Source organism: Phaenicophaeus curvirostris, chromosome 15 (assembly GCF_032191515.1).
Source record: "Phaenicophaeus curvirostris isolate KB17595 chromosome 15, BPBGC_Pcur_1.0, whole genome shotgun sequence".
NCBI lineage: Eukaryota > Metazoa > Chordata > Aves > Cuculiformes > Cuculidae > Phaenicophaeus > Phaenicophaeus curvirostris.
In genome coordinates, this window is record NC_091406.1 from 824,804 (window position 1) to 838,328 (window position 13,525).

At 49.4% G+C, this 13,525-nt stretch overlaps 1 protein-coding gene across 1 annotated transcript in view; it reads right to left on the reverse strand.

The window, feature by feature from the left end:
- Positions 1–374: 374 nt before the first annotated feature.
- KCTD16 (potassium channel tetramerization domain containing 16) overlaps positions 375–13,525 on the reverse strand; it is a 57,124-nt gene continuing 43,973 nt past the window's right edge. Inside the window, exon 2 of the mRNA XM_069869463.1 lies at positions 375–1,916. Coding sequence (XP_069725564.1) covers positions 1,465–1,916 — 452 coding nt within the window. The 3' untranslated portion in view covers positions 375–1,464. The remainder of the gene's footprint in view (positions 1,917–13,525) is intronic.

Sequence of the window (13,525 nt, forward strand, 5' to 3'; positions counted from 1 at the left end):
CTGAGCTCAGCTCCTGCCTGCTCCAGGTTTTGCTGGCCCTACACCTTTTGGCACTTGCCAACACCCAGTTCCTGGGCACTCTCCATCCCTTGCTGGTGTTCTGTGTTACCCGGCCGTGTCAGCCTGTTGCACCCCACAGACCCCTTCCCCAGGCTCCTGTGCCCCAGGGTCCATGGGACCCCAACTCCGGTCAATGCCAGGACCACTCCTTCCTGCAGGTCCCTGGCCTGTGTGCGGTGAACTACCCAGGACACGGTTTGCTGGCCAACATCCTGGCACTGGCTGCGGACGGGACTGACACCAAGTCGGGTTTCTGCAGGAGGGACCATGGGCACCTCCCCTGGGGTCTGCAATTTCTCTTGGGATGCACGTCCTCCAGCAACCGACCCCCGCTGCCAGCCAAAGCACTAAACCTGGCCTGTTGGACGGATGATTTCTTGTGTTTGCTTCTGTGCTGGGCAAGACTCAGAGCCCGCTCTCCCTGCCAACTGGGGCCAAAGCTCTTGGCACATGCACCTGGCAAGCCTGCAGCCTCAGCCCTCCTCAACGGCACGGCCACTCTGGCTGCCACCGCGCTCCACCCGCGAAGAATTCCTACAGCTTTCCAACTGGGATCATCGCATGTTTAACCTGCCAGCACCACAGAGCCTTGAGAAATACGACAAGAGGCATGGGGAGGAAACAAGATTATCAAAAACAAATGCAATATTGTGCTGATGACAACAAAGACCCACACGCCATTCCCTGGTCTCCACCAAAATGCATTTACAGCGTCTCAGAGAAGGAGGAAAAAGAGAGAAGGAGAGGGGGAGAGAGACAGTAAGATGAGTTTTCTACTCTTCCACCTTCAAAGACCTGAAGAAGAAACAGAACATCCACAGACTGCTAAAAAACGCTCTTTTCTGAGAAAGTGCAGTTATAAGGAGAGCCAGAAAAACTTTAAGCAATATATATTGATATATATATACATATATATATACACAGAGAGATATATACACACATATATATATATGCACATATATATACACATGCTTAAGGTAAACTGCCATGGCATAACTTGCTTCTGAGCTGTGCACATCCCTTCCATCAAACACACCACAAGGGGAACGCAGAAGGCATGCAGACCCCTGGACATTGCCTGCTCACGCACTGCGTTCCCACCAGCATCAGCAGCATTCACACACGAGCATCTCTTGTTGTCTGTATGGTTGTGCCCTTAAGGTATTCAGCTTGTGTTAAGACTCAGAGTTTACAAACAAAAGCGTTTGTCATTGTGCTTCCACAACTCGAAAAATAGTTACCCTATGACTAGAAATGTTAAAGTGAAAGAGGCAAATTAGGCAGCGCTATAGAGACAGGATCGGTTTTGTGACCTAACAAATAACTAGTATCGGGAATTAGTTTTGTATCACTTAGACTCTTGCTCTTAATGGGACTAAGGTCGTTGCTCTCCCCGCTCTGTGCCTATAGGTGGTACTTTCGCAGCAGTTCCGATTGCCAGGGATGTTTTCTTTCTGGAAACCTGTCTGGGATTTTGATTTTGAGGAAATCCTGGATACATTTTTCTAGCTCCTCCTCGATGGAGAGCTTCTCCTTCACTGTTTTCTTCTTGCTGGAGTTGGACTCCCGGGAGCTGGAGGTGAGAGTCCGGAGCAGATCACTCTTCCTCCGGATCTCTGACTGTTGGAGCAGCTGCACTGGCCCCTTCTTGGCTGGGCGGTCCAGAGTCTGTATGTTGGTCTGGCGGGTGACGGGGCCGCAGATGACTGTCTCCTGGGGTGAGCTGGCCTCCGACTGGCTGTCACAGCTCGATGTCGACAGCTCGTTGCACGACGTTCCGCTCTCCCCCTCCTTATCCCCTTTCCCGTTCTTGCAGCAGCAGTCACAGTGGGATGAGGACCATCTGGAGGGCTCACCTGCAAGAGGAACAGAGAGCAGACCAGAGTTACTGACAGCTCTGAACCCCCTGCCTCCGCCCATGACTTACAGCTATCGCACCCCCGATTCCTCCCAACACCTCTTCTCCCTCGGCTCAGCGGCACAGCCAGCTTTGGCTCTTGGATGGGGCAACCAACACTGGCATGGTGGGCATCGACCCCCAGCATCCCCCTGCCTACAACTCCCACCACGTCAGAGGCAGCTCCCCAGGCAGGAGGGCTCAGAATGCACAAACTACAGTGCACAAAGCATTTGCATAAGCCACAGACAATGGGAACCCCTGAACAGCGCTTGCATCTCCCAATTCATATAGCACATGGCTTGATTTTCATCTTTTTCAGCTGGACACCTGCCCAAACACAGCAATCTGTGACAAGGGGGAAGAGCTGGCATCGGTAACAACTGTTCCCTGACCAAACCACTGCAATAATCACGAATTTAAATGTCAGTTGGAAGCATCCGTCTTCCCACTAAAGTGTAATTATTTCCAACACATGCAGATTGGTAACATTATCCAGACCAAGAAGAGCATAATTTAGCTTTGCAATCTCAGACCAGCAATGCAGCCCCTGGTCCCACCCAGGAAAAGGAACAGGGGGCCCTGTAGCCAGTCTTGCACCCCAGCAAGCGTGGTATGTGTCACAGCAGTGCAAGGGCAGGAGAAGGGAATGGGCAGGGGGAACCGTGAGGGCTTGCAGCAGCGACAGGCAGGGTGCGCTGCTGGAATCAGTCACCGTGGCAGATCCCAATGCCAATGGAGAATCTCTTCCTCATGCCAGGGATCAAGGTGACCATTTGCTGCCACTGCACCATCAAAAAAATTGGGATTTCCCCCACATAAATGCTGCTGCCAGTTTTAAATCCCCAGGCCTTGGGAGCAGAGCCAAGATGAAGGGAGTCTGCAAGCTCAGGGCAGCAAAACGTTGAGAAGCATCGCTGAGACACTGCCCTGCCCTCCCGCTTCTCCATCTTCTTCACAATCATGAACACAATGCATAGAAGTTACAGAAAGAGGTGGAAAAGCAAAGGCAGGAACTCCCTCCTCATCTCTTCTTTCTCCCTTGTCAATGATGGAGCCTTTCAGTCTGGGAGCTGTGAGTCTACACTGAATTCACAGGCTTGCCTTGAGACCTGCTCTATATCTTGTCTAGAAAAAACCAGCAATGGCTAAATAGTTTGAGTTTTGCTTTGCTTTGGCAGCAGCATTACACACGGTGCCCTTGTAAAGCCCTGACTGCATGGGCTTCTGATAAACACATCCACAAGCTGCACCCACCTGCAGCTCCCCATTCCAGCTGGCATCCCCGCTCATCCCTGTGCCAGAGCTGCTGCCGGCTCCCTGCGTGGGGCTGCTCCAGAGCCTCTGCCCTTCCTGCACGCAGGACGGTCCCTTCCAGCAAGCAGGGTGGAAGAGAACCGGGGAGGGTGTTCCTGGCTGGCCCCATGGAAACACAGAGATGCTGGGAGTCCTTGGGCAGCTCCCGCTCTCCTTCCTAGTGTTTGCTCTGCACTCGCCTGTAATTACTTTTCCTCTGCTCTCCTGTAAGGTCAGTCATTTTCCCCATGCGGCTTCTGTGAATTCAAGGACAACTGAATCCTGATGAAGGAAATGCATTTGATGAGCACCACTGGTGCCCCCAGCTCTTTCACAGTGTGTTCTCTGGGCAGCAGCCCCTCTCCAGCACAGCCCTGGAGGACCGTGGGCAGCACTGGGGATGCTTGTCTGCTCCTGCACTGGGACATCGTGCTCCTGCTGCCTTGCTGCCTCCCCACCCCCTGATGAATCAAATGAAGTCCAAAACAGGGGAAAAATAAGTTGCAAGGGAAAAAGGTTACTTCTCAGGTCGGTTGCCATTAGCATGCCATGCAGCCTCCTCCTCCATCCCACCGCCTGCTCTGAGCACAGCACTTCTTGGTGCCTCCCATACAGTTCCTAAGCAAACTCATAGGGACACTGAGCTAAGCCCACCCACATCACATCAGGAGAAACTGTAGAACCCCAACCAAAGGGCTGTGCTCACACAGACAAGGAGAGAACTCCAACACGTGTCTCAAGTGCCTACACAGCCCAGACACCAAACACCAAGAATCGGACACCAATATCAGACCACTGCAAGGATGTTGCTGTGATCACCTGAGCAAACTTTGCAAACTTGAGGGCACTCTTAGGTTGCAGACAGCTCCTCACAGCTCAAAGTTCAGAGCTGTGGGGAAGAAGAGGTGTCCAACCCTCTGTGCCCCCGCTGGAGGGGCCGGACCCTGCTCAGGGAGAGCTGTATGGGCAGAGGGATCCACCAGCTGCCATCAGGCACATCAGAGTACATCATTACCACAAAATAAGCCTTTTATAAGTTAATTAAGGCCTAGTAGATGCTAATTTTACTCAATGAATATTCACCAATGATAGGCACACCACCAGTGAGCCAGGAGGCAGAAGAGCAGAAACCAGGCGAGATCTGGGTGCTGGGAAGGGCTGCAGGTTTGGAGAGGTTCCATGGGCAGGGTCCTCCTCCAGCCACCACCAGTGTTATGTGAGCTGGCCTGGGCTGTCTCAGGGGCAGCAGGGTTTGACAGGAGAGCTGGTGCCCAGCAGCAGGTGCTCTGGGTGTGCAGAGCATCCCTGCAGCAGATGCAGCCAGAGATCTCCGACCAGCCCTGGGAAAAGACGAGAGATGGGCTGAGCAGCTGCTGCTGCAGCAGGGAGAGTGGAGCCCAGCAAGCTCCCTTCCGCAACCTAAACAACTGCTACACTCCGTGGGAAAAGATTTTTCTGATAAATACAGTTTTCACGCTTTTAACTGGTGGGGAAGTGTGTGTGGTGTGTGCAGTTAAACATGCTCCCAAACCCATCTGGCCAGGTGGGCTCCCAGCCTGCCCTCCTCCCAGCCCACTGGAACCCCGGTGGGTGTGTGGGCAGTGGGCATCGCCAGGCACGTACTCACACTTTCAGCTACAAAATGAGCTTAAGTTTTATGCTCAAAAGGCCTTGATATAATCATTACAAGCAAAACACATCGTGCTAGCTGAAGCAGTACATTAAGAAAACCTAAAGAACGAGGGAGAGCTATGGAGAAGATTGAATTGCCCTTTAGCATTTAATGAAGTAGCAGGGGGAAATAATTCATTAGGCTATCTTCAGATGTGAGAGGGAGGAAAAAAAAGAGAAGCTCCAGTATTAAGCAATAATACATGAAAAATACATCTGTGCCAGGCAGGATCAAAGTAATTACCATGCTAGGGAGTCGGCTCCGTTAGTTAAAACAGGGCGGTAAAACTGATCGGATCTCAAGTCAAGTACACTGAGCTCTGCTTTGTCGCAGGTGCACATTGGAAAGGGTGGGTATCGCTGCCCGATTCACTGCTTCGCAACCTCCCTTTGCCCAGGTTTGACTCAGACAGGCACAGTGCAACCCACAGCGCTCTGTGTGCTTTGACAAACAACTCCAGACACTGGCTCAGTGAAGCGGCTCCTTGGGAGCCAGAGGACATCAGGGTGCTCCAGAGGCAGACTTGCCAAGACACATTTAAAAGCCTAAATCCCAACAGCTACCAGCTGTGGATCTGCCAGCAGGGTGAACCTACCAAAGGGTGTGCTCACTCTGCCCATGGAGCTTCAGACACAACGGGGTAAGGAAACACAACAGTGAAATTCTAACAAGGAAAGGAAGTTGGGCATTCTAAATACATCATACAGACCTAATTTTACCATTTTATGTAACTAAATTACTCAATCTATTACTTAGAATTATAGAATAGTTTGTTTGGAAAAGACCTTTGAGATCGAGCTCAACTGTACCTGTCCACTACTAAATCATCCCTGAACACCTCATCTGCTCGTCTTCTGAGCCTCTCCAGGGATGGTGGCTCCACCACCCTCCTGGGCAGCTTCTGCCAGGTCGGTCACTGCACGGCCAGGGCAGTGGCAAAGAGGGGTGCAAATCAGCCAGAATTCAGAGACAAAACAGTCCCTGCTGTTTGCCTCAGGCTGATTCTTTTTCCTAGCAATGCTAAATAAACACACTCCAGCCACATCCTACCAAGGGAAAAATCACACATAATTTGGCTACTTAAAAAAAGTCCCATTCTAAAGATGCTTTGGGGCACAGAATGGGGAATGGGAGGTAAAGGGCTACCAATTCAAGGCTGCACCACCCCCACGTACACCCCTCTAGTGCCTAATTAGAAGCTGCTGCCAAACCTCACCTTGCATCAGAAAATGATTCTGTATTACACTGTAATGAAACGAGCAGGCAGTGCATTTCACACCTCCTATGCACAAACACATTACACCTTATTTTGCTGGATACAATGAGTTCTCAACAGCAAGGGTGTTGTGGGGTCAAGGCGACCGCCGACAAAAGCAGCGTTCCAGCTGCAAACCCTCCCGTTGAGCTCAATCTGCATGGCAGCAGGATGGACCACGGGTTTAGCCTCAGCGTTACCAGCTTCTCTGGGCTTCAAGCAGTCTTTGATAGCTGTGTGCGTCACAGAACGACCACACGTAGAAGGAAATCAATAAAGCACTACTGAAAAAATGCAGCTTGCTGCTAACCAGAAGCAACAGCTGCAAACTGAACTGAAATCAATTAAAAAATAACTATCATAGCCATTAAAAAGAAGACCCAAGGCAAGTCATCCATTCCTGGGTCAGGACACCAATGCTCTCCAAGTATTTTCCCCAGCATTTTCTAGATCACTTTTAAAGGACCTGTCACCCACGTATTCAGTTCTTGGAATGTGACCTGGAGGGTGAAGTCAGTGGCTTGCAGCCTGGAGTTCCCACACCAACACCCCCTTGCAGGGCTGCTGCCGGGTCCGGGCTGGGCCATCTCAGCAGCACATCCTCCACAGCAGAGCAGACAGGACAAAAAGACACATTTCTCTGCATTTTGCAGCAAGAGAAAGGTGCCTGCAGCAGCACCAACCCACACAGGACCCAGGGCTGAGCACGGATGGGTGCTGAGCCCCAAGCCCAGCCCCTTCCTGGTAGCAAGCCAAACATTGTGCTGATTTAACCACAGAATTCATTAATTAATGACTAAATGCTTTGAGATTCTTGGATAAAAGGGGCTAATTAACTCTGCCCTGGCTTTCCTGCTTTTCTCCCTGATCTCAGCACATTTCTCTCCCAGTGCCCTAATTATAATTATTATTATTAGAAGCTTCTGAAGCAGCAGTAAAGCCTCTGATGTATAATTGACACAAAAACCATCAGCCACCCGGTTCTTCTCTTCTCCTCTCCCACAACAAACATGCTGCACGCAGGGGCTGGGCAATCCCCATGAAGAGGAGGGGAGAAAGTTGTGATATAAAATGAAATCAGCACAGGACCTTCAAACCAAAACCAACAAAGAGTTTTCATCATGAGAAATCATATGCAGACCCTGCCCCTCCCCAAGTCCCTCTCAGATTGATGGCGATTGAAGTTTGTAGCACTGAGCCTGGAATAAAAACCCAGCGGAGACAGAGGTGGGCTCTGCAGGGTAGTGCCTCCCCTCTACACTCGCCAAAGCCAGTGGTGATGCTCTGATTGCAGGGGGAGCGCAGAAATGCTTTGAGGCATCTAAACCCACCCTAAATCCCACTGCTGCCACAGGCTGGGACATCTCCCCCTCTTCAGCTTCCAAGAACTCGGAGAAGTGGGTTCCCACATGAATTCACCCAGAAACAGGCAAACAGAAAATTGAATAGCATTCAAATTTAAACACTCTCCAGAAATCACTTCCAAACGAGTGATCTTTTGCCATGTACCTGCATCTGCTCCTGGGACTGGAGCCGCCGCTTTCAGCCCTTGCCCCAGCCCCAGGAGCAGCTTCCAGGGGACACAGCCAGGAACAGACACCATCTTCAGGCAGGGCACAGAGCTTATACACTGTGTGCTTTTAGAGGCAGACAGAGGTGCTTTCAGCATCCAGAAATTCATTACCTTTGCGCATGGGCCACACCAACCTTTCAGTCTGCGATCATCCTAATTTGAGCCATTTTCCTATCCTGCTCTTCTCAATCCAATCTTGACAATTTAAGTTGTCCTTTCACCTTTTGTTCTTCTCACTGCTGCTTCTGCTTTAGGGTTTTGTTGTTGGCTGGGTTTTTTTCCTTTCTATTTCACATTGCTTTTCTTCTTTCCTGCCCCCATGACCTTGGCTTCACAACCTCTTGGGTTTTGTTGTCTTTTCCACACTTTTATCTCCTCTGCTGGGGCCAATTGCAGCAGCTGATCCCCATTTGAGCAGTAATTAACAACTCAGCCCATTGGCAGGTGGAAAGAGGGTGGTTCCCATCCCAAGCCTCTCATGCCACCACCCCAGGCAGCTCCCCACCACGTCCATCTCACTAGGGTGAGCTTGAGGGGCTGATGCCCTCACCTCCACGTTCACCTTTGTTTCCCACCTTGTCAAGCGAGTATTCTCCTTTCAACACCAAAAAAAAAAAAAAATTAAGTGTTGAAGCTTTTAAAAACCTCACACATGATTCATATGGTAAATAAAAAATTGATTGCCTCTAGGGCTGAAGATAAGGCAATGTCGGCAAAGTGACAATTTGATTTAGACCACTCTCTTGTGCACGCACAATGCCTCAAACAGGTTTTGCATCCATGCATGAATTAAAGGTGTTGTGACTGATGAGAGACCAAGGTCTAATTGGTGTTTTAATAAATACATTCTGACTTGGTAATCGAGCTAGATTTATCAGCAGAAAATGCCCCTGTCTAAATAAAATTGCCAAGGTAACGCTTAGGAACAATGACAAATGCCATGCAGGTAATTGGCTCTGGGATCAGTGCTGGAGGCAGGACGGACATGTGGTGGATTTATTTGCATTTAGGATCAAGTGTCCTAAGTAAAATTTCAGTGGGCAAACAAAACCAGGGAAGGACTTGGCAGAAATGTCATTGGGCTGAACTCTCCCGTGTGTTCAAAGGCAGCGGCACAGGGGGAGGAAGGGAATGCGCAGGGAACGGCTGCTGCCAGGCACTGATAAGCTGATACCATTTTTTACCCTTTGGGAAGCAGCTGTGAACACCTGGGTGCTACCATGGCCAGGACCTGAGCTGGTCTCTGTAGATCCCTGGTTCCTTCCTAGTCCACTCTAATAAAAATTTCTATTTTAATGTTTGTTTCCATTAAAATTGTCTAAACTTCTGTCAAATTTATTTGAAAATAAAAATATGTTCCCCAAATGGTGGGGAAAATATGAGACCTGGTGTTAAAAAAGCAGAAGGCAAGTTAAATGAGACAAAATATTGATGTCAGGATCTTTCTCAAAGTAACATGTGAAGAAGTTAAAATTGTGAGTGGAAAGAGAAGGACAAAGCATCAGTAGCCGGGTGGGAAGAAACAGAAAGCATTTACAGAAATGGGTCAACTGTGGTCACCGATGCTGCCAGACTGATTCTGAGAGTTGTGGTGTACCCGAAGTTGTACAGATTCTTCCTTGCACTTCACAGCAAAAGCCTTTTTACCGGAGGAAAGCTGCTTCTGTGGTCAATTTATTCTTTTGGGCATCGCTTTGCTGTGCAATAAACTCCCTTTACTCCACCTGGAGTCCCCTGTGCCGGTTTGTCTGCAGATGAAGAGCTCTGCCTGTTCCGCATTTCCAGTATAAGAAAAAGTAATTCAGGAGCAATTCAGTGCTGCGGGCTTCCCCTTTCCAAACACTGTGATTAGAAACAATATTTGGCCATCAGGACTGTGGCATTTAAGCATATCTTCCTCTGGGAAATTACATTGATATGAAAAACTGATGCAGAAGTCTTCTTCTGCCAATGGTGTTTGCTCTTCCTGTCCTTCTGTCAAACATCTCTAGCTCGTTTAAGTCTGGTGCACAGAGAATTAATAACTGCCACTACCAGCATCTTTCAAGTCTGGCCTTGTCCCCTTGAATTTAAGACTTTTCTGTACCTTATTTGATTCATTACTGCTATATTAATACTTTCTTTTAATACCATCTTTCCATTTTGTATCTAAGGCTGCACACGGCACTGACCTCGTATGGAAGACCCTGGGATGCACACATACACAAACACATACACATATCTATGCACACATAGATGTAAACCCCATGGTTTCGATTCAAACTTGAGCCCCGTTTTGGATGCTTGTTTTAATTAGCAAAGCCAAAGCATGTGTCACTCCTTCTTGAAGATGCACGCTATGAATTGCTGACAGATGGTTCTGGTTATATGGGAGCCACAGCTTTTGAATTTTGGAAAATTAGAACTCATGAACTCAAAAATGCTCTGGAGAGATGAAGATATCGTGTCAGCCTATGTTGTTCCAATTAATCACAATCAATTGCTAATTGAGAGCTATTTTAAGACTTGTCATTACTCTGAACATAATGCAGAATAATTTGTGTGTTCCCCTTTACCCCAACCACAAATGACATCGGTGCAAAGAAATCTCAGGCAGCAGATTGGAAACTAGTAACGGGAGCCTGATCCCCCATTTCCTTCTGCCTCCTTTGCATGTACAATAAAATCAGGAGCTGTAGGTTCAAAAAACATAATAGACAAGGACCAAGATGAGGAATCTCAGTCACTGGCTGGGGCTCCACCTCTAAACCTTTCCAAATGGCAGCTCTGATGTTACTGAGCAAATACATTTGCTTGCCCCTTGGATTTCCAGATACCAGGAATGTCTCATTTGTTGAAACCAAGTCTTCAAAGAACTTTGCATCTCAAACTCAAGCACTGGTGAAACAGGGTGAAAGGCAGAAGGCACAGTATGGGGATGGGCTGCCCGAAGGGACATCACAGGCTCTGCAGAGGCATTGGAAAATCTGATTTTACAGGTAGAAAAAAGGCAAGCTTAAAACATACCTAAATGAACAGGTCTGCAAAGGACCTGGCAGCCTCCAGAGGCAGTGCCACCTCGGTGCAAGGCAGATGCTCTGCAGCAGGGATGCAGACAGAAGGGGAGGCACGCGCCCATCACCCCAGAGAGTACAGGCTTCTCCCTGTGCCCACACCCAGCACAAGAACAGCACATTTCTGGGCAACCACCTAAAGCAACAAACGCGTTATTGACCATGTAGTGACTTCCAAATAAGAGGATGGAGCAAAGGGCAGGAGCTGAGAGATGCTCTGGTTAATGACGGCAGCGGGAGAGATGCACCTGCAAGTCCACGCTGCTCTAGAGCCGAAACCAAGAGGTGCAAAGGAGCACGGTCCCTGTCCAGAGGCAGCACCTGGACATCCTGGCTCACACTTCCCCTGGGTTTGTACGAACAAGGGCACATCCTCACAGGGAAAGGAAGGACTGGTGGGAATTGTTTTCCTGGGCAACACAGCACTGAGTTTGTGTCCTTGGCTTGACTGGCTTTACAACACCGGCCCCCAAGCCCCGACGGTGTTATTTTAACACAAAAATCAAATGACCTAAATAACAGCGCCACATTCAGCAACAGGCTGGGTGCTGACTGCACAAGCTAGTGGAGCAGGTGAATCCAAGCGGGATGGAAGTCTCAGAGGCAAGAGGCATTTACGAGCGAGCCCAGCATGCTCAAAGGCAGCAAGTCTGTCATTCAGCGCCTGCACTCAGACACGCGCCAGCTTGACAAGCTATTTCGTGATGTCAAGTAGAAAAATCCCCAGGCAAAGAGATAACTAATTCTTAAATGAGGAGTTTCTGCTAATGGTGCTGGTTTCAGCCAGCCAGAAAGATACGTTTTTAATCAATCTACAGCTCTGCTGTCTTTTCATTCCATTTTATTACCCTTATAGCTGGAGCAAACTCAGCTCTGCTTTAAGAAGACCCAAGTTAAACTTTTTTCATGTGATTTTTTAATCACATACTCTCTTCCCTTTCATTTTCCATCTGATCCTTATATATAAATATATACTATCCATAAATATGTATCTCCTTGAATCCTGTCAGTGGCTTCTGTGGACAATTATGCTTGCCATTGTCTTTCACCCTTTCACCTCTCATTTGTTGCGCTCTTGCAGCCGCTCTGCTGCTCCAGTTTCTTCTCTCTCACCTTTCACTCTTAGTGTCAACTTATTTGCTATTCTTGGAGTATCCTCCCATTCCCTTTTTGTCTCTGCTCCAGAGCTGTGCCCCAAAGTCACCCTTGCCATGAACTGCTCACGTGGGCTCCTCAGTTGGGTCTCTCCCAGTCCAGTTTTTCCCTGGTGTTACCAACTTGTGTCCCTTTTCTTTACTAGTCCTTTTCTTTTGCTTTACACACACGCAGCACGGGGGTTTATGGAGCTATAAATTAATAATCAAGTTGTAATAATAGGCAGTGAGCTGTTGTAACTCGACTGAAATGACTCAGTTGGAAAAGGGCCCCTCTTTTGAATTTAAAATAAAGGTTACTAAAGGTCAGCTCATACAGCCACACTGCTCAGCCTGGAAGAGCCAGGATGGCTGAAGAGCCTCCCAGGAGGAGCCGGCGGCTCCTGCCATCTCCTGGGATGCAGTGAGCCCATCTCCCATCCCTGAGGAGGGGCTCCAGGGCACCCCTTTGTCCTCGCACACCCGCTAGCCTCCCAGCAGAACTCAATGCCTGCACTGGACACTGCGTAAAGGGCAGGGGATGGAGGAAACCAGCTCTTTAACGCCTGCTCATGCAGCTCTGCCAGCAGTACCGTGTCCCTGGAGGGAGCCGCTATTGCTCAGACAGGGTGAAGCTGCCTGTGAGGCAGGGCTGAGCATCCCCTGCCCAGGCAGTGGTGACGGCTGCAGGAGCAGCACAGTTACCAACCCACCAGGAGTTTATCATCAGCATTTGCTTCCTGCCTAGCTCAGCCCCGTCTGCTGGCATCCCCCCTGAGCCGGGACGGCACTGGCAGAGCTGCGGAACAGCTGCTTGCTGGATGGTGAGCAGTGACGTGATGTATGCTGTGATTATGGAGTGAGATGAACCATGGCTCATGCACCTGGACCAGGCGGCAGTCAGAGGGCAGAGGAGCAGCTCAAGCGGCCAGACACGAGGGATCCAGCTGAGAAAGTTGCTTATGAAAACAATTTCTTTGGCAACCACATTTTTCTTCCCTGCCTAAAGCCATTACTAATCTAACCACCATGATGTGGTTTTGTTCTTATCCTGGGCTTGTTTTAAACCTTCTAACATCATAGAATCACAGAATCCTGGAATGGTTTGGGTTGGAAGGAACCTTAAAGTCCAGCCAGTTCCACCCCCTGCTATGGGCAAGGACAGCTCACACTGGATCTGGCTGAACAACCCCAATTGTCTCAGTCTGTCCCCACAGCAGAGATGCTCCAGCCCTCGCATCATCTCTGTGAACTCCTCTGGATCCATTCCAACAGTTACATCTCCTTCTTATGTTGGGGATTCCAGAACTGGACTCCAGGTGGGGTCTACTTGTCATCCGGTGTGGTGCAAAACATCCATGGACAACCTCTGTGGGGACACGGGCTGCAGAGCCCAGAGCTGCCCAGGGGCTGCGGCACCTCCTGGCCAAGCAGCCTGCGCATCGGGGGCTTCACCAGAAGCACAAGGCACCATTCCTCCACTGTAAGGATGCAATCCTGAATGAAGCCGTAAATTACCTCCCTATTTAAGAGGAATTAATGTTGCAGTAGAAGGGTGGCTGAGTGCAGTACCTGGGCAGGGTCTG